General features: G+C 30.2%; 2 protein-coding genes across 2 annotated transcripts in view; one reads left to right on the top strand and one right to left on the bottom strand.

The window, feature by feature from the left end:
- Positions 1 to 529: 529 nt before the first annotated feature.
- Positions 530 to 3,442, bottom strand: LOC111621685. Its single transcript, XM_023363890.1, has 4 exons — positions 3,205 to 3,442; positions 1,889 to 2,068; positions 755 to 865; positions 530 to 686 (listed from the first exon to the last, which is right to left on the bottom strand). The coding sequence occupies exons 1-4, from the start codon at positions 3,271 to 3,273 to the stop codon at positions 600 to 602; spliced, it is 447 nt and encodes a 148-aa protein (XP_023219658.1). The 5' UTR covers positions 3,274 to 3,442; the 3' UTR covers positions 530 to 599.
- A 2,428-nt stretch (positions 3,443 to 5,870) lies between these two features.
- LOC111621707 (UPF0587 protein C1orf123 homolog) overlaps positions 5,871 to 19,905 on the top strand; it is a 22,797-nt gene continuing 8,762 nt past the window's right edge. The window contains exons 1-5 of the mRNA XM_023363932.1: positions 5,871 to 6,025; positions 6,107 to 6,190; positions 12,017 to 12,073; positions 16,751 to 16,832; positions 19,376 to 19,482. Of these exons, the coding sequence (XP_023219700.1) occupies positions 6,020 to 6,025; positions 6,107 to 6,190; positions 12,017 to 12,073; positions 16,751 to 16,832; positions 19,376 to 19,482 (336 nt within the window). The 5' untranslated portion in view covers positions 5,871 to 6,019. The remainder of the gene's footprint in view (positions 6,026 to 6,106; positions 6,191 to 12,016; positions 12,074 to 16,750; positions 16,833 to 19,375; positions 19,483 to 19,905) is intronic.

Below are 19,905 nucleotides of genomic sequence, written 5' to 3'. Positions count from 1 at the left end.
GCGATAGCCTAGTTGACAGTATCCCAAAAATATAAACTCCGTATATTGATTAAATTATAGCCCAACTTCCTCTCGTATTTATAATAAATTAAGCTGGGTAATTCCCACAATCTTATAAATTTAGGCTAATAACATCCATTTTTAAGAAGGATTTAATTAAGAAATTAGCTTAGCTTATAAACTATTGAACCACGCGCTGTAGAACGATTATTGTATAAAGTTAAAACAACTGAACACAGGTTCGCGCCTGATCGATGGGCTAGCAGCATTGAGTTTTTCAGATTTGCTTCAGCTGTTTTACACTAATACAAATGCCAATTTCGCATAGAAAATCCAACGGGAGGCACTCTATTTCGCAGATTTCTCTCGTGTTATGTTTCCTTATCCCATAAAACCAAAATAAACTACTCTAAATTCAGGTCTTCTATACTACTTTACCTTAAAACCCAATAACTAACTCGTAATATCATGGGGTTCGTATTCCAACGAATAAAATCTTTTTTCTCTTTTATATATAGAAAGGAGTAAATGAATTAAATTTAATTTTAAATAATTAATTATGAACATTTGATATACAATTATAATTTTAGTAATCTCTTTTAGTAAGGTCGAAATTTTGTCGAAAACCAACGAAGATCAGCAGAAGTAACGCAGAAGAAGCATACGTAACTTAATGTACCAAAAACCTACAAAAATAATTTTTTAATTAATAAAATTCTATATATTTTACATATAAAAGTTTCCGAACACTTACAGATGCAGTAATCCTCGTAGTTTTATATCGTCGGCATTCGGGAATGTCGAAAATAATGTATATACTTGAAATTACATACCGGACGGTAAATAGAAGATCGAATAAAAATATCTGTAATTATATACATTAAATAAAGAATAAATATAATAAATAATAATTAATGACGAAGCGTAACTATTGTAAATTATTGTTTCTTAACCGCTCGGCTATTCGATCGTTATAATTCTGGTTTGTTGAGCGCGATCGATTAATTGATAAACAATTTACAAGCATTTTCTCATTCCTTTTAATTGCAAATTACCGAAATTCTGAAAATCTTTAATTTATACGATGATTCACGAAGTTTTCTCCGCACTTATGGAATTTTTAAGCAAAAAAAAAAAATGACACCCGAACATGATTACTATTGTTTCAGGTTTCTTCCTAGAAAAACTGTTATGCCACTGTGAACACTCAGATCACCTGATCTATCTCCCTTAATTTTTTTATTTTTACAGTCGACCCCCCTATAACACTGTTGATTTTTCTGTTTTATATGAATTCCATGTTGTACAAGTCATTTAGATTTTACAAATACGTGAGCCGTTCACAGCCTGGCACACGTATTTGTAAAATGTAAGTGACTTGTACAACATGGAATTCATATAAAACGGAAAAATCAACAGTTTTATAGGGGGGTCGAGTGGTATTTTGGAATAGAATGCAATACAGTTCGATGGCCTGGTTGTAAAAATAACTTTCAAGCTTTGGTGACTTGGAATGAAATCTGGCGGTCGAAAATTTTCATGGGCAGGTTGTTCTGGGTACGTCGAGTTTCGTCATTCACCATCCGAACGGGCATGAACGAATCCACGTTGGGTATGAAATAAAGCCATCTTAGAACCCACAGAGCGAAAAATTTTTTAAAAGAACTTGTGCAGTTTATGTATTTTCTATTGATTTTCTTTCACCCTCGTTCAAGATTATAAATTTCGTTTTAGAATTCGAAGAGCTGAAGGAAATTAAGTTTAGGTATTAAGAATAGATCATATTCTCGTGCCTTTTTTTTCTATTTTGTTTAAAATACCTCTAGGAATTTGCTTCATAAGTACAAGTAAAATTTCGTGAATTATCTTGTGTAAGTTACATACTCACCAAAAATGATATTCTAAAGTAACGAGAGAAAAATTCGATTATGTTTGAAAACAAAAGGATGAAAAATGTACAAAGAAAGATTAATGCCACTTGACAAGTATATTCGTAATATTGCACTTTTATATAATCACCGCAATTGAAGGACATACGTATTGTGATTATTCCACCAATTGAAGATATCTGTAAATATTTCAAAAATTAATGTTTTTTATAAAATGCAAATTGAAAACTTTGACTTATTAATTACAAATTTAATAAAAACAATTACGATTTATTTAATCAATGATAAACTTTTATCAGTATCTTAAGATCTAATACATAAAATCATTAACAGCGTTTCGAGTTTTTATTGGTTTATACGCGACATGTGAACGATCTGACGAAGGGCACTTTCTAAGGAAAACTGGCCCATTTTCAGGTGTTACAAACGTGAAGAAAACTCGAAAAACTTCACTTGGCCAGTCTGTTGGCCAGGGGCTAACCCACGACCAACTAGTGTTCAGTGGTTTTATCCACTCGGCCACTGGTGGCCCCGACTTCTGATACAATATTTATCTTTTGCAATATGAAATATATGTTGTAGTTTACATATTTTTCACTTTTGATCCCTTCCACCCTATGAGCACTTTTAATTATATTCGTCATGGGTTCAGCCAGGCTCCGTAATGGCTGGGTGCTATGGCAAGAGTTTAATAGTTTAATACCCGATTTTTCTGCGCCCGTAAATTTCCCGTTGTCAAGCCATTTCTCAAAAATCTGTTTACGGAATAATTACAAAATTGTATACAGTTAATGGCGCTTTTCAATGCGTTGTCAAAGCGCCTTCTTGCCTTAATCAAAACGGCCATCAATATACTGTATCAGAAAAAAGGATGTCCATTACGAAAACTTTCTTTATTTTCATGAAAAATACAGAAAGTTTTCATAATTCAACAAAATCACCACTCCTCTTAAGCTTTTGTTACTACAGTATTTGAATTTTATATCGTAGCACGATTGAAGGCTATCGGAATTCCTTACTTCCTGATCCCCTTATTTAACATTCCTGTTGAAGTGCCCATAAAGTACGCAAGAGCCCTTGCCAGCTTTTCATTTTAAATTCAAATTTAGAAGCAATGCTCTTATTTTACTGGATTTCTGTATACATGAAGGTATACAGTATATAGAACAGAGATTTTTAAAAGATTTAAAGAGAAAGTATTCAAAATAAAACTTTCAAGTAAATATTTTCTATTAAATATTACAGAATATTTAAGTGTAAAAATTCAAAAACGTTTAACTAAATAAACTATTTCGTTACTAAAAACAATACTTACAAATTCCAATAATCTAAATAATCCATAAAATGTTCCAAAAAATTTCGGCTTTTTTTCTTCGTCTACCATTTTGAATATTTCGAATATTTTCAATGTGATTTCATCATTCGAATTTCATTTCGTTATTTTTTAGAGAATATTCCGTTACAAGAGTAAAGCCTATACTATGGAGAAATGCTTCTCAAGCTTTGTGTTTAAAAATTTCATCTATGGGCACTCAGAGAGACTATCTTCCAAAATAAATGTACACAAATCACAGTACATGCAATAAATGTATGTAATGTTTCATGTAAAGATACATGCATTGCTATTGTTTACAAATTAAAACAATATAAGAAAAAAGTTTATAAAATATAACCAACAGTTTAAACTTCAATACAGATTTAGAATCCATTAGTCGGTCTATTCTAGAGCTGTATTTCTACAGAGTGAAAATGGAAGATTCGTCTTACGAGATAGTCGAGCGTCTAATTAGTTATGTCTAAATTATATCGTATAGAGTAGATAATACGCTTTAATTAAAACATACGCCAGTTTAACTAAACTGTAAAATTCTTTACAATGTACTATTTAACACCTCATATTATCCGTCAACTGTGATTATTTTGATAAAATATTAACTGGATCCACAAATACAAAGGATTCAGATGGCCGTGCGGTAAAGATGGCGTTCTGGGGACCCCCCAAAAAAATCCCAGGAATTTTTGGCGATTGATCCGTCCTTCACCATCATGCCGTCCCCACTATGGGCTTGGCCAAACTTATAATGGGCTTGCTTAAAAAAGCTCTCTTCGTGCCCACGGAAAGGAGTTTCAAAAAACAGACTAACTAACATGGATCAATCGCATCTCCAGTTTAAGCTTTTTCTTTTGTTAACGCTTTTCGCCTTGTGGGCACTAAGAGGGCCTCTTTTAGCAAGCGCATTATGGGTTCGGCCAGACCCACAATGGAGTGGCTGGGTGGTGAGGGACGGGGAACGATATATCCGGACGGACCACCCCGAAAAATTCCTGGGGATTTATCGACCGGTCCGGATTCGAACTCGGACCCCCCCAGGGCAGTAGGCTGCTATTTTGGCCGCTCGGCCATACGGCCGTCCATATTTAATCTCTGCGTATTTTCAACGTAGATAAATTTGACTAAATATATTTTTTTTTACAAACTTAAAAAAGAAATTATTTTTTAGTTTGCAATTTCCCATTATATGTTAAAAATATATAATTTAAAGGTTGAAATTAAAGAATTCCTGGCGGCGTGGATTTCTTTTAATTTCTACGTTAGTTCCTCCGAGTGTCCATAGGCAACGCTACTCGGTGCAAATTAAAATTACGCCCCGTAGAGGGCGCTGAGCGAATGCACATTTTTACATTACGCCATCACAATATAAAACTTAAAATTTTGATTTGAATTTTCTAAAATTTCATCTAAATTTACGGAAATATACATGTGATATTAATAAAGAGCATTTAACATTATATAATAAATTTTGTTTGAAAAAAATAAATGCATTTTTTTATATCGAACAGGAATGCGATGATTATTTCATAAATTAAATTCAATAGATTATGCGATAATTTAATTACAAAGTGATATTTAAACACGATTTTTTCTCCGTTTATCTCGTTATAAACGGGTTGCTGAGAGTTTAGAGCATTAATTCCTTTATTTTATTTTTTATTTTTTGTTTCTGTATTGAAAGTGGGTTCGGTCTATTCAACTTTTGTATTTAGGATGTGGCATAGTTTAAGCAGGTTATATTTATTCGTTAATTGTGATAAGGTGAAGAGAAAGACGTGATTTAATTTTTATAATGTTTTTCTCGTATGAATTCGTGTTTTCACTCTTATGTGAAAGTTACTTTCGGTTATATTTGAAGTTTTTCTGCTCTAAACTCAAAAGTTTCATACATAAACATGGATACATTATGATATACTTTCATATATAAGTGTATACTACACTTATGTACACATGTATATACATAAACATATACTAAACAGAACATATACGTACACAAATGATATATGTGCGCGTACACGTGTACACATATATCATTTACTTAAAACAAAAATGGCAGAAAGGATCCGCTAATAAACAAATGCCTTGGCTCAATACAAGCGCTCGACGGCTCTGTGTACTATAGTATAGTAGATATAAGATTATTAGTGTATATATATTTATATATATATATCACTATACATACGTACAGTACACGTAGGGCCTATATGTAGGTAGTGTACTAGCTATATTATACTATAGTACACAGGACCGGCGAGCACTTGTATGGGGCCTGGATAGAGCCTCATTTTCTTCTTAGCCGGTTCCTTCTTCCATTTTTGTTTTAAGCAAATGATACATGTAGAATCTTTATTAATAAAAAGCAGTCTTAAAAAGTCTATGTGTTGTTAGTAAAAATAGAATTAATTTGTAGGGATAGGAACCACTAAGTTTTCTCTGATGTGGGGAAAAATTCCTAGCTTTCCTTCTCTACCGGCTCTGATAGCACGTATAAGTTATAATTATATGATATACTTAAAATGAGNGAGCATTTAACATTATATAATAAATTTTGTTTGAAAAAAATAAATGCATTTTTTTATATCGAACAGGAATGCGATGATTATTTCATAAATTAAATTCAATAGATTATGCGATAATTTAATTACAAATAAATATTATTTCATGAAATTTACTTTTTGAATCTTAATTTTTATTTTTATTTATATTTTGTAATTACGAAACTTGTGTAAATATCAATCGACCAGTTCGTTAGTTTAGTTTTAGAGGGAAAAGTGAAATAGATTATTTTGCTGTTGAAATGGGCGTGAGTACAAATCGAATTAATTAATTAAATATTATTTAAAATACATTTAAAATTTCTATAAAAATTAATATTTATTTTTAGAAAATTGGCCTCCAGTTAAAAGCGAATTTGGAAAATGTTACTAATTTGATTCCTGATGGAGATGATTACAGATGGCATTTAAAAGTAAGTTGTGGTCTGCCTTCAATTCAAAGTTTAATGACTGCTCTCCAATCTTGACATTCTATTCTGCACTACTGGAGTACTTAATATCAAATGTCACATAAAAAATGATATCCCTAGAGCTCTTCAAGGAAATAAAATTGCAGTTCTGAATGAGATGTGATGGTTCCTTTGACTTTTTCCCACCTACACATATGGTCTACGACACCAATAAGCTCTCAGCTGTCTTGTTTGCAGGTGTAAGTGCACCCGAATGAGGACTTCTGACCCTCTGATATGGCTCTGAAGGTCTCGAGTGACTAGTTATTTAGATTGACAATTCACTGTGCACAAGCATCACTAGTCACCAAATGAAAATATTATACAAGTCAAATATGCTCTTCGTTGAACGGATTACCTACAATTTGTCAAAAGGTTAGACCTCTAGTCCAACCTCTAGAGCTGCACTCGTACCTTTAAAGGTACGAGTGCAGCTCTGAAGTCTATGTGAAAGTAAATTTACCTGCGGTTGAAGGTCGGACTAGATATCGGACCTTTTGACAAATTGTAGGTTGTTGGTTTGACGAAGACTGTATTCGATTTATAGGATATTGTAGGTGACTAGTGATGCTCGTGCGCAGTGAATCATCAATCTAAACCTTTAAAAATATATGTACATAATAATAAAAATTGCCAGGACAGTAATTGTAAAATTCACAAACAATTTTCTTGATGTGAAAAAGGACAAGGAAAGACTTTTTATTACATAGTCTTAAATTGTTTATTAATTTTATAATTNTTATATGTTTATACGATTTTAGAATAGAATGTGCTGTGTGGATTTATTCTTTTAAATATTTATTATATACAGTTAGAAAGGCCGATCTACCTGTTTAGCTATGAGAAGTTTTGTGTAGGAAGTTAAGCCGTTCTGAGTTCATTCAACCTTACAATATTTATTTTGTTTTTTGAACTGTTCGTTTGTTACGTCATTTCAGTGGAAAAAACTCTATCATATTGCACAAGTTCGATTTAAAAGAAAATATTTCCAGTTCTATATTATCATTTCCTGTATAAGTTTTTCATATTTATTGCTTACGATGATTATTATTCAATACAATCTTCTTCATTTTCCTTAACTTTATAGTCTTGAGAAAACAAAGTTATAGCCAAGAATTTTTTTATTTTCTTTTTCTAATTGCTATCTATTAATAACTAATTTGATTACAATACTTTAACTAAATAAGTAACTATAAAGACAAGGAAATTGTTTAGAATATTCGAAATTATCTAGAATATGTTCAAATATATAAATAGAAAGGATTATTAAAGATAAAATATTGTTTTAATACGAATGAATCAACCAAAATAAGCTGCTCAATACATAGAATGTGGGCCTTAGGCTGTATCTTAAATATATATAACTCTATATGTGTGTATATATAAGTTTTATATTCAAAAAAAATAATCCTGTTTAACTTTATTCAATGATATAGATTAAACAAGTTATATATAGCGTAGATTTCTTTAGTAAATTTAAAAATTTTTTAATACCTTCTTCTATACTTTATATACCAAATTTATAATGCTCAAACTTCCCTTTCAAGATAATCTATACGTTCTAAAATTTATCATAATTGTGCCTGTGGCGTAACTAGAACTCTTGGGCCTCTATTGGGCCTCTAAAAGTTTTCTGCGCCTCCCCGGATTTACACAACTCCAAGAAAAAGGGTTCCCTATCTGCAACATATATGTTTTTTACAGAGGTAAAAATCACAAGTTTCTATTTTCTTTTTTAATTTAAAATATATAAATCTAGTACAGAAGAATGTCTAAGGGCCCGAGGTCTCGCAGGCCTCTATGCGACTGCATAGTACTAGATTATACGATTCTTACTAACAGTTCTTTTTAATAGAACTATTAAGGATACTTCAATATCGTAATTCGAATTTTCTATGAAGTAGTCCTACTATATAATTTGTGAAACGATGCGTCGATCCCAATCATGAAAGAATCGTCTCTTTATTTTCTAGAGCGGGCTTCATTGTCCGTCTAACCTCTTTTAAACAGGGTCGTGATTAATTTACAGGGAAAAAGCTTGATTAAAATAATTGGTTTAACAGGTGGTCAAGAAGGTGAAAGGCCGAATCTTCCTTAAACCATTCTTGAAATGAGAATATAAAAACATAGAAATTATACTGTTGATACACGTCTACAGTCTTTATGAGGGTTTAAAATTCTATTGGATGTTGTAGAAAACTGAAGTATTGTTATCTTTGTTTTCTTTTCTTGACAATGAAACTTTGTATAAAACTCTCTTTTATCTAAGGAAAGAGATGTTTATAAAGGGTCATTGATCGACTTCTTACGGCTGTTGACCGGATAAGTTCACCTGGACTCCATTCACAGACCGGTATACATCCCCGATTTTTGCTTTACTTTCCCTATAATTTTTATTTCATATTTTATTGTTAAATATATTGTTTGCCTTTTTAATTGAAAATAGTATATTGTTAATCATTTATGAATATCTCATTCCTGATTGATTTATAACATCTGTTGACATCTTTCCTACTCTTGAAACTTATTTTACCGTTATTTGTTTTCAGCTGATTTGCTTTTTTTTCATATACTATTCAATTTATATGCAAATCAGATGAGAAATACAAAATTAAATTTTTAGTATAATGATATCCAATATCAAAGATTTTTGTTTTTATTTATATTGTCATTATAATGAGACAAGCTTTTTCCATTGTGGTGGTCTGTTCTTATTAATTCTGACCTGTAGACAAAAAACAGTTACTTTTGATTTTATCATAACACTTTAATGCTATGGATACTGAAGTAGGCCATTTCTTGAAAATTTAAGATTCTATTTCAGATAATTGTAAAAATTATACATAAATGTATAAAAAAACATTCTCGAATGAACCAAGATAAATATTATTTAGTTGTAAAAGTCATTACAGTAGATTCTTGTTACAGTGACTGTCCAATATAACAAACTTTCGATATAGTGAACAATTTTGTTCTTTACATATACAGTATAGTTAACCTTTAGTATAATGAGTGATTTAGTTGGGCCTTTAATTGTTCACTATTTAAATACTTGATGGATTCTTGATGACATGAGTGTCAATAATCCATTTGGGACAGAGGGAACATATTTTCCCAAATATGTTTGTGCTGACAAATTGTCCTCCTCTCAAGACACACAAACACATACGAGTATATATATTTTATACCATAATTGTAAGACTCAAATTGTCCAGTATATTCCCAGATTTTTTCTGTTTTAACTGTGAGAAATAAAAGTTTTAAATAGAACAATTTTACAAGTCTTCTAATGCAATATAACCAATTTATAGGTCAATATACAGTGAACTCTCATATAATGCAAATTTGTATAATGTGATGAAAAAATTGTGATTAGTACAAAATTTTGTGAGTTTTCTTCAATTCCTAGTCCTAGGTTTAAACTTGCATAAAATTGTATGATAATCCATGTCTCGATAACACAATTTCCTATAGTGCAGAACATATCACCACATTGTACAAGACTGCTGTATAAATAACCTTTAGAAAATAATCTGAGTTTAGCCATTTTTATATTCATTTTTTACTCAGTCATAAAATCTTTCCCAGTTTGAGGGATAAAGAATATGGTCATTCTAACCATACTACAAAAATTATGATTAGAAACAAACACACTTTATACCTTATTTTTATATCCACTCAAAACCTGAAATTGAGAAATTTTTCTTACTGATTGTCATTAGTCTGATCCTTCAATATACATACTGTAATACTTCGAGTTATGTAAGTAACTCTGCGACTGTAGACCTTTATGTAACTCACATTTTACATAAGTCAAATTTTTAAATTGCTTAAGTGTAACTACATAATTAATAACTCAATATTGTATTTATTATTATATGTGTACTGTACATATATTATTATTATTTTTTTGTATAAAAGAACAATAGAAATACAATGTACATATATAAATGAAATAACAAACACTATGTAAATGTAGCGGTGGTAAACAGGTTATATATTAAACAAATTACTCGAGGCAAACTACACTAATGACATGAAACAATACGTATAGAAAAACAAGCAATGAAGATCTGCTTGGTTTTGCTGCTCAACCTTCACTGAGTACCATAGAAGAATCTTGTTTATGAGAAAGAGTGCCTGATACGCTTGCCTACATGCTTACAATTAGACCAAAAAGTAAAGGATTAGCAGAGCAATAAAGTAATAAATTGGTACAGTGCAAAAGAAAGAAAGGAGTAGAGAGAGAGAGAGAATGAATGAATGTTTGAATGTTTACATGGAATTTTTCATTTTTATGACTCATAGATCATGCTGTTAAACTTTGGCAAGACCTTAATAAATGCCATGTATATAAAAGGATTAGTTAAACATTTCTAATAATAATTTAGTAATTGTTGGACAAGAAAATAACAAGAATGTTTGACATTTAACAAGAAAATTATATATAAATCACATGTATGTTTGTGAGCACTAATTGGATAATGAACAGTAATCCATAACCATATATCTAAGGAATTCCCTTTATCTTTTATTGACTTTTATTTTATGATTCCTAAGATCATTAGTTACAAGTTTATTCAGAGTTCAGAACTATGCATATACAGTAGTTTATATTATTTGTACGTATATAAAATACATAACTTACATACAAGCAAGGTATATATTTTCTTCTCAAACCTATTTATTGGACTAGAGTGATTTATAAACACAGCTACAATATTGCCTTGTTTAACCTGTTTGTGACCTTTCAGATCAGCACCTGTTTAGTGCCCTGTCAGGATTGACACCACCGTGTTTATTGGAACACAGAAGCTGAGACAGCAATTATTACGTCACACCGTCGCGCAAGTGGTCCCATAAGTGGACAGACGGATTCGTAATGTCAGCTTATCGAGAGACAGCATATGGAAGTGACTTGAACTACAATTAACACTTAAGGATTTAATTAAAAATAAATTGGATAAGATACAGAGGTTCTAAAGTTGGTTGCAGAGAGAGAGAGTTCACATAACGAGCGCAAGTTGCATAAATACCTGGGGATAAAAGGTGATCTCCCAATGGAGCTCTTATTGTTTGATAATAGTTCCAATGGTGATTAGTTCCACTATAATATCCACTAGCACAATGATGGTACAAGGTATCCAAATGGGCACTGGTCGACGATATTCCTGGAGTAATCTGTGCGGGTTTCCTTTTATCAGAGGGACAGACGACAACTGACTTTTTTTGGCCATCTCTGGCGATATTCACGGATGATATCGGTCGTCCAGAGGTTAAAAGATCGTGAGAAAGCATCGTGTTGCCTTTGAGAAAATGTAATGGGAAACTTTCTCAGGTAGCTACGAACAACAATTGTTATGTAACTCGAACAATATTAATATTAAAGTCTAGTTCTAATATAGGAATTTCTACTACCTTACATGTTCATATATGATGTAAGATTTAAAAAGTTTCATTATTTGTTTTTTATTCTAATTGTCAGCTTTAAGTACTTGTGCTCTATTAGTAAAAACTGGTATATTGAAATGATATTAGTTTTAAAAAGCATTGAAAACCAGTACAAATGTTTATTGAATGTTTTTGATCCTACAATAGATCATTCTCAAGTCTACATACCTTGAAAATTTTAAAATACTATACAAATCATTCAAATATGTTCAGATTTATATATAATTTTTTTTTTATAAAATTTTAATTCTTTGCTGGTTTTTAAACAATATAAGATGCTCTAGTTAATTTATATTTTCTAAAAGAATATTATTACTTATATATTCTTTTCTTTATTAGTTAAGATGCATGAATTGTGGAGAAGAAACAGAAAAATGGCAATATATTGTTATTTTGGTATGTAATTTTAAAATTTTCTTAGCTTTTAAAGTACTCAACATTCTGCTCTAATTGAAGTCAACAACAAAAATCAAAGAAGTAAGCACTTTCTGGTTTATTCATTCATCTTCAAAGTTTGTATCATAATGTTTGAATTCTCATTTAAATATTCTTTCTTGTTTAGAACATAGTTTTGGAGTTTAAATCTAAATATGTGTGCATTCATTCTAAAACATCATTTTATTTAGCTTTTTAAATTCTGTTTCAAATTTTTGCTATTTTTCTTGTTTTTATCTTCCTCACAATTCATTTCCAAATTGACAATATGTCAACATCTCTAACATTAATTAATATCATTGTCATTGGAAATAATTTGTGAAGAAGGGTAAAGAAAAAGCAAAAAATAATTGAAGGGATATAGAAAAAATTTAGAACTGAAAGAATGTAGAGAGTTAAACAAAGTTCTATTTTAAAGCTGATTTACAGTCTATGAAGATTTTTTCCATTTACATCTGTTACAGCATTTATAGTGTTAGTGGTCATATTTTAGTATGTGCTGTTAGATTGGCAATGGACTTTGCAATGGTCTAACAGAAAGTTTAGTTTGTTATAAAACTTGCCTTATTTCCATTGGTCCAAGAACCGATGGAATTGTGTGATGGTATCATCTGTTCAGCATTCAATACAAGTGCTTAATCATCTCCTCTTGTACAAATATAAAAAAGAGAATATTTGAGCCGTGGATGATAATTGCAGTAAAAAAATCGTGCAATTTTATATATCAGTTAGAGTTGCAATTAGAGTAAAAAGGTTGAAAAAAAGTAAAAATTTAAAAAGTTTTATATGGATAAAAATTGAAAACTGTTTGTTTAGTGTAGAGTAATAGATAGATTTATTTTATATATTTAATTCTTAATTCAAATGATTTTGTCATATTGATCTTATGATAGATATTGTTCTTGATTTAGCAAAGGATAAATAACAGCTAACCTTGAATAAATACTATACACATTATAGAATTAGAAATGTGTTTTTTTTTATTTCCCCTCATATGTAAGCAAGTATCTATTCAACTCAATGATTATGAACTGTTGAACTATACTGTAATGTTGTTCACAACCTTCAGTGCATCTGCATTGTCTAATGGGAATGGACTATGATGTAATGACACTGAAAACACCTTATGTATTTTTCCAGAAATGAATTTTTAATAAAACTAATATTTTCAGACTGATTAATAAGCCTTCGTCAGGTTTTTGAAGATACTGAAAGCACCTTAGAGATTCTAAGGTGCTTTCAGTATCTTTATATACTGTGTGGTTCCGGCTTACTTGTTAGACCATTATCAAATGGACTGTGAACTAGCCTTTAGGATGAGCAGATACATGATTGATTTAATCTCTAAGAATATGTTTTAAACAAGAAAGAATATTCAAATGGGAATTCAAACAGTTCAATATGGACTCTGAAAATGGATATATATATATATAAAGTTTCAAAGGGCTTAGTCCTTTGTTTCTCATTTGTTGTTGTTGACTCCAGTTAAATTAGAATAGTAAAGGAGTTTTAATTATTTAGTTAATGATTCTGAGGAAACAATGCTGGCCTTTAACATATTTAAATGCTTCATAAAAAGTTTAGACAGTTCACTTATTTCTATTCATACCATGAGAAAAAAGACTTGGATAGAGAAACTCACAACAAAACAAAAATTCTAAAGTAACAATTTAGAGTGATATTTTTATAACCTTAGAAATATTTAATTTAAACTTAAAGATTATTATTTGAAGCAAAATTCTATTTATTTTAAAATTTCTAGTTATTTAATTACAGCCAAAAAAATCAATAGTGTTTGGTTTATATTTAGAAATTATTAATAAAATTATTTATCATGACGATGTCACGATAAATAATTTTATCAATAATTTGGTTTTTAATCATATTTTTTAAAATTTATTTTATTTAAAATATATGCTGTTCACCTAAAATTAGTAGTGTCTTGCCCCTGTACATCATACTTTTCCTGTTAGCAATAGAATTGTGCTGGTCATCTATCTAACTCAGGGGTTGCCAAACTTTTATAACCGTCGACCCCCAATCACTTTCCAAAGCCTCACATTGACCCCCACTGTAAAGTTTTATTACAAGTGTATGTGTATGAGCAAAAAAAAACGTTGTGGTCTCTGTATAAGCAAAAAAAAAAAAAAAAAAAGGTTGTAACCCCTTAGCCACATTGACCCCTCAATCGATCCCCTAATCAACCCCCCAGTGATGTTGCATCGACTCCTGGGGGTTGATATTGATCACTTTGGCGACCCTGATCTAACTCCTTTCAGAGGGAAATTTTTTAATTGAAATAACTTGACTTCTGATTTGCTTCGGAATTTATTTTATAGTTAATTGGGGCCTCCTGCCCCTAATCTTTCCATATCTGGTCTTGTCTTTCATCTATCTAACTCTGTTCTCGATATTGAGGAAGGACAGATAGATGGACAACAGTGGGAATTTATAGGTCTACAAGTTTTTCAAATTGCAGTCCAATTAGCTGTTTGATATAGTAAAATCTTAATATGGTAATTCATGTAATAAAATATATCCTGAAAAATTTAGTATCAAGATGTCTTATAAATAAAATCTAGGATTGGTTATTATATTTATCTAAATATATAAAATTACTTCTCCTGACTGACTGAGTGACTGATTGATTCATCATTGCCCAGAGGAAACCACTGAACCTGAAGTTTTATATTTTCTAAAAGAATATTATTACTTATATATTCTTTTCTTTATTAGTTAAGATGCATGAATTGTGGAGAAGAAACAGAAAAATGGCAATANTGTAATAAAATATATCCTGAAAAATTTAGTATCAAGATGTCTTATAAATAAAATCTAGGATTGGTTATTATATTTATCTAAATATATAAAATTACTTCTCCTGACTGACTGAGTGACTGATTGATTCATCATTGCCCAGAGGAAACCACTGAACCTAAAGTGGTGAAATTTGGTACACAGTTAGGGTACGTCATGAAAATGCACACTAAGAAGGAATTTTTTGAAATTCCCCCGCAGGGGGAGAGGGATACGATTAAGGCTTAACCTGAAGAATGGCTTCTACTGTACTATTTTAGATGCAATTTTTTGTTTTTAACTACATTTAGTCTTCATTGAGTTCTTAGGTGTATTAAATTGATAACATTTCAGACATTGTTATAAATATTTTTATATATTTTGATTTTTTTAACCAAATGTTTGAACTGTTTTAAATTCAAATTTGATATTGCATATTGGTTCTATTATAGAACGATTTTAAATGTTCCATAATATTGATCAGGTTGAAAACATCGTTCGTTTTAAGCAGTAAAACAGTTCTCAGCAATAAGGAGTATATGTTATATAACAATTACTATGGTTGTTGAAGATTACCGTTGATAGTAATAACTTAATTTCCAAACGTACAATATTTACTAAATCATCCAAATTGTTTGCCCAAGCAATATCAGGCTTATTTGCTAGTACAATAATAAAATTCTATTATTACAATAGTTTTTCTTAAGTATTTTGTCAATTAATTTGGATATATGGTAGAATCTGCTTATTATAATCAGCATTTCAGTTATTGATATCATTATATTCAGGTAAATTTCATGAAAAGGCAGCTTTTAAATGCAACTTGTATTGCAAAATCAATATCGTTGCCTTAAGCATTAAATGTTAATCATTTTAACGGTATTCGGCTCAAAGTACAATAGTTGCTGCTAACATTTGCTTCTTCAGTTATGATTGGGTGAATTAAAATTAATAAATGTGAAAGTATTTTATTTTTTAATTGTTTTAATATTCATTTTTAATGTTAGAGTCAATAAAATTAGAATTCTGTTTGGTGTAAACCTTATTTATCTTTCTTAGTGTTATGAGTTGGTTATTGTTATCAGTACAGGTGAGTCCCAAATTGAAAATAAGTGGATCCTATTAATTTAAATCACTTAAATGTGAAGGATAGTGAAATTGTGCATAGTATGCTTAAAATATGTACTACATTTTAATAGCAGTTTTTCCATGAAAACAATTCTTTCTATTCATGTTGTATGTATTTTATACTGTACTGAAAATTTTAATTTAAATTCTACGAACATTTAAATAAAAATCTTAAATTGAACAAACAGTAATTTATTGTGACTTCATCATAACTTAATACTGGGCCAAAATTTTTCATCACAATGCTCTCAATTTTAGTAGTATCTTGCCCCTGTACATTATACTTTTCCTGTTAACAATAGAGTCATGCCAGTCATCTATCTAACTCCGTTCAGGAAAAATTTTTAATTGAAATAATGTGACTTCCAGTCCAAACCGGAAGTTTGTGTATGGTTAATCGAGGCCTCCTGCCCCTAAGCTTTCCCTATTTGGTCTCAACTTTCTATCTGACTCCCCAATATTAAGAAAGGAGAGACAGATGGATGCAAGTGGAAATTTATAGGTCCAATTACTATAGATTCATTTATCATAAGCATGTAAAAGGATGAAAAACTATTTTGCTTTTCTATTTATTTCTCACTTTTTTGTAGTTCATCTTTGATAAAAATTGTAATTGAAGAACATGTTTTCTTAAATTATAAGTTAATAATTTTATTTTAATTATGTACCCACATATTTTTAAAAGTTTTATTTATATATTAAATATTTTAATAGGAAAAAATACCTATGAAAGGAAGCAGAGGAGAAGCTAATTTGGTCAGTAAATGTAAACTCTGTGGAAGAGAAAATTCTGTTGGTATGTCTTTTATATAAAAACAAATAAAATTTATATTTTGAGTAAATTGATAATGTCAGAATATTTTATATTAAAGAAATCTTTGAAGATTTCTTTAATATCAAATATTTCAAAACTTAAAATTATAAAAGAAAAATAATGCTTTATTGAAGTGATACATTTAAATATTTATAACCCAAACACTTATAACTCTGTTGTAACTTGAACTTGAAAAAAACAGAATCACTTGTAGCTTCTAGACTTGTAAGTCTGTAAAATCTGGATATTTCAATAATTAATAATTTATTCCAACAAACATTAAAAATACAAAATTAATCTATTTTTGATAATTTTAATAAAGAAATATTTTTAGTTGTGTTTAACAATCTTCGTGTTAAAATACAGAACAGAGAATAGAAAATAATTTATGCTTAAATTCAATTTACAATTAAACAATTATTAGAATTATAAGTTTAACAACTACATGAAAATATTCACAAAATTAAATAAAGAAATAACCAATAAAATAAAACAAAACTATAGTTGTTAAATCTCTCGATTAGTTTCAATAATTGCTTAATTTTAAATATGTTAAATTGAATTTACTTGTGACATTTTATCAGGTAGTCATTCATTCTGTTTTTTTTTCTCTATGTGTATCTAAATTTGGCTGACAAATGTAGTTAAATATGCACACTAGTTTTGTAATTTTAATGTTTGCTGGAGTGAAAATTGATTGCTGAAACAATAATCCTCAAGCTCATTTTCAAATCTCTTCACCCACCCATCCACCCTCTGAAATAATTCATTTAAGTCTATCTATACAAACCATTTGTGGGTAGCCTGAGGTAGGACGAGGTCGTACCTCTTTTTGATAGGCAACAGTTCGGTGAGAACTGCCCACTGGTCAGTGGATGGCTTAGAAAATGCTTTTTCTATCCCGTAAAGTCGGGATTCTTTTGTCAGGTCGAGTGGAGGAGGTGAGAGGGGTCATCGGTAAAGTGTGAGCGATACTCGAAATAAAGACGACTTTTAACAACAAAACAACATTTATTGAGACGATAACATAACTAACATAATTACATTGAGCTTATCTCGAGCAGACACGCGGGAGTGGAGGGAAACGCGCCGAGAGAGAGTTTACATTAATGGGTATCATACCTCTACGAGGAGGGGATTGGACGATCAGACGTTTTCTAACCGGATCGGACAAGTTGTCTTGAGGAACGGACGGCAGCGATGAGGATCGGCACGGGTTTCAGCAATCCCGAATGGTGATGACGGACCGTGTTCACGGACGGCGACGACGGACCCCTTTTACTCGTCGTCACCCCTCTTTTATCCCTCTCGTCACGTTACTGGCGTTTCACCAATCGGCGATTTTTAGGATAAGTTCCTCATGAATCATTTTTCGGTTTTCCGAGAGATAGGAAACGGCTCCGTGGGAAGGAAATGTATATATCCTTTTTCGTAAAATTTCGAAAAATGAAGTTTTTCTTTGTTTAACTTTAATAAAGATATTTAATTTAATTTGAGCTTCTTTATTTAATTTTATTTTATTCGGTCCGACCCTCACACATTATTTGTCAGTTTCTTCAAAAATTGATTGTTTCCTAAGTAATTTCATGTTCTGACTAAGCTTTTATCTTATTAAAAATCAATCACTAAATTTTAAGTATTAGTTTGTTGATGATAAAATACACAGATAACATCCACCCCCCTAAAACAATGTTTCACTCAATTTCCATCCTCTCAGGATGAAAATCCTAGAATTAGTCTTGTCTGAGACATCTAATTTCATTAGTCAGAGTATTATGATTATGTTTACTCAGTAAATTTTTATATTGGAAATATATTTCTAAAGTATAAAAATTGTTTGTTACTAGAATTCCATTTCTGTGTACAGTATTGCATGTTAGTACTTCATTTTATTTCCTGCCTGTTTCCAAAAAATCAGTCAAAAGGATGATAAGCCATATCAATCACTACTGTGAACTCTTGTTAATCTGGCACATCTCTAGGCAAGGAATGATTGGATTAGCAAGGATCTACTGTAATAAACTTCATCAGATATTGTAAAATCTATTGTTCAGTTTCTTCTTGGGAAACAGATTTAAATAATAGGTTTAGACAATTTACTGTTAAGATAATTTTGTAAAAACAATCAAAAGATATTTGTAAGATTATAAAGCCATCTTAGGTTAAATAATGTGAGCTTATTCCTCAGGCTATTACTCATACAGATATTACATAACATAGTTTAATAGTATCTAATAGAATTGACTATTTAAAGAAATCAATTAATGAAAAGAACAAAAGCGTATATAACTTTTTTATCATGCATTTTCTCTCCTTTTTTTAACACTGAATTTTGAAAGTATTTTCTTATTTAATTTAAGCTTGCAGATATTACAATACTCTATCCTAATTTAACAGTTATAAAAATATGTTTTGATTTTTAAATAGTATAGTTTTGTCTGAAAACTAAAATTATTAAAGTGAATTAAATTGAAATTTTAATGATTTTTAACATTCTATCAATTTTAATTTCAAGTTTTTCATAGATATTATTAAAGATTCTTTGACTGCTTATTCTTCGGCGGATGAATCGTTTCAAACCGTAATTATGTTTGAATGTCGTGGACTGGAACCTTTTGATTTTTCTCCTAGGGTAAGGTTTTAAAACATTATTATTATATGAATATATATTATTTAACATAATAAAGTTACTAAAGACAATATATTGGATTGATTGACTCTCTCAAAAATCATATTTTATAATTAGCTTGTATCTTTTATGCATTATTTATAAAAATTGGCACATCAGTGGTTGAGTAGACAAACCACCAAACACTAATAGTTTGTTGCAGGTTTGTGCCAGGTTTTTCCAAATTTTCTTCACATGTCTAACACCTAAATAGGGACCAGTTTCCTATAGAAAATCATCCTGGGAGGAACCCCATTTTGGCAGATCACTCAGGTGTTTTATCGCTTTATGTTATTAATCAAATCTAAAAGATAATTTATTTTATAATATAAACAACAATCTTTCATAGTTTCATAATATATAAACATAATAATAATAATATTATCA

Source organism: Centruroides sculpturatus, unplaced genomic scaffold (genome assembly GCF_000671375.1).
Source record: "Centruroides sculpturatus isolate CEXI.00-Female unplaced genomic scaffold, Cexi_2.0 scaffold352, whole genome shotgun sequence".
Taxonomy (NCBI): Eukaryota; Metazoa; Arthropoda; class Arachnida; order Scorpiones; family Buthidae; genus Centruroides; species Centruroides sculpturatus.
Note: the sequence above shows the minus strand (reverse complement) of the source record. Positions and strands in the feature narration are given on the sequence as shown.

Excerpts from the sequence above, each read along its gene's own strand:
- LOC111621685 (XM_023363890.1), bottom strand. The coding sequence starts at position 3,273 with ATGGTAGACGAAGAAAAAAAGCCGAAATTTTTTGGAACATTTTATGGA. Across the intron at positions 866-1,888 it reads ACTTTAGAATATCATTTTTG|ATATTTTTATTCGATCTTCT; the intron begins GTGAGTATGTAA and ends ATATAATTACAG. Across the intron at positions 687-754 it reads CTACGAGGATTACTGCATCT|GTTTTTGGTACATTAAGTTA; the intron begins GTAAGTGTTCGG and ends TTATTTTTGTAG.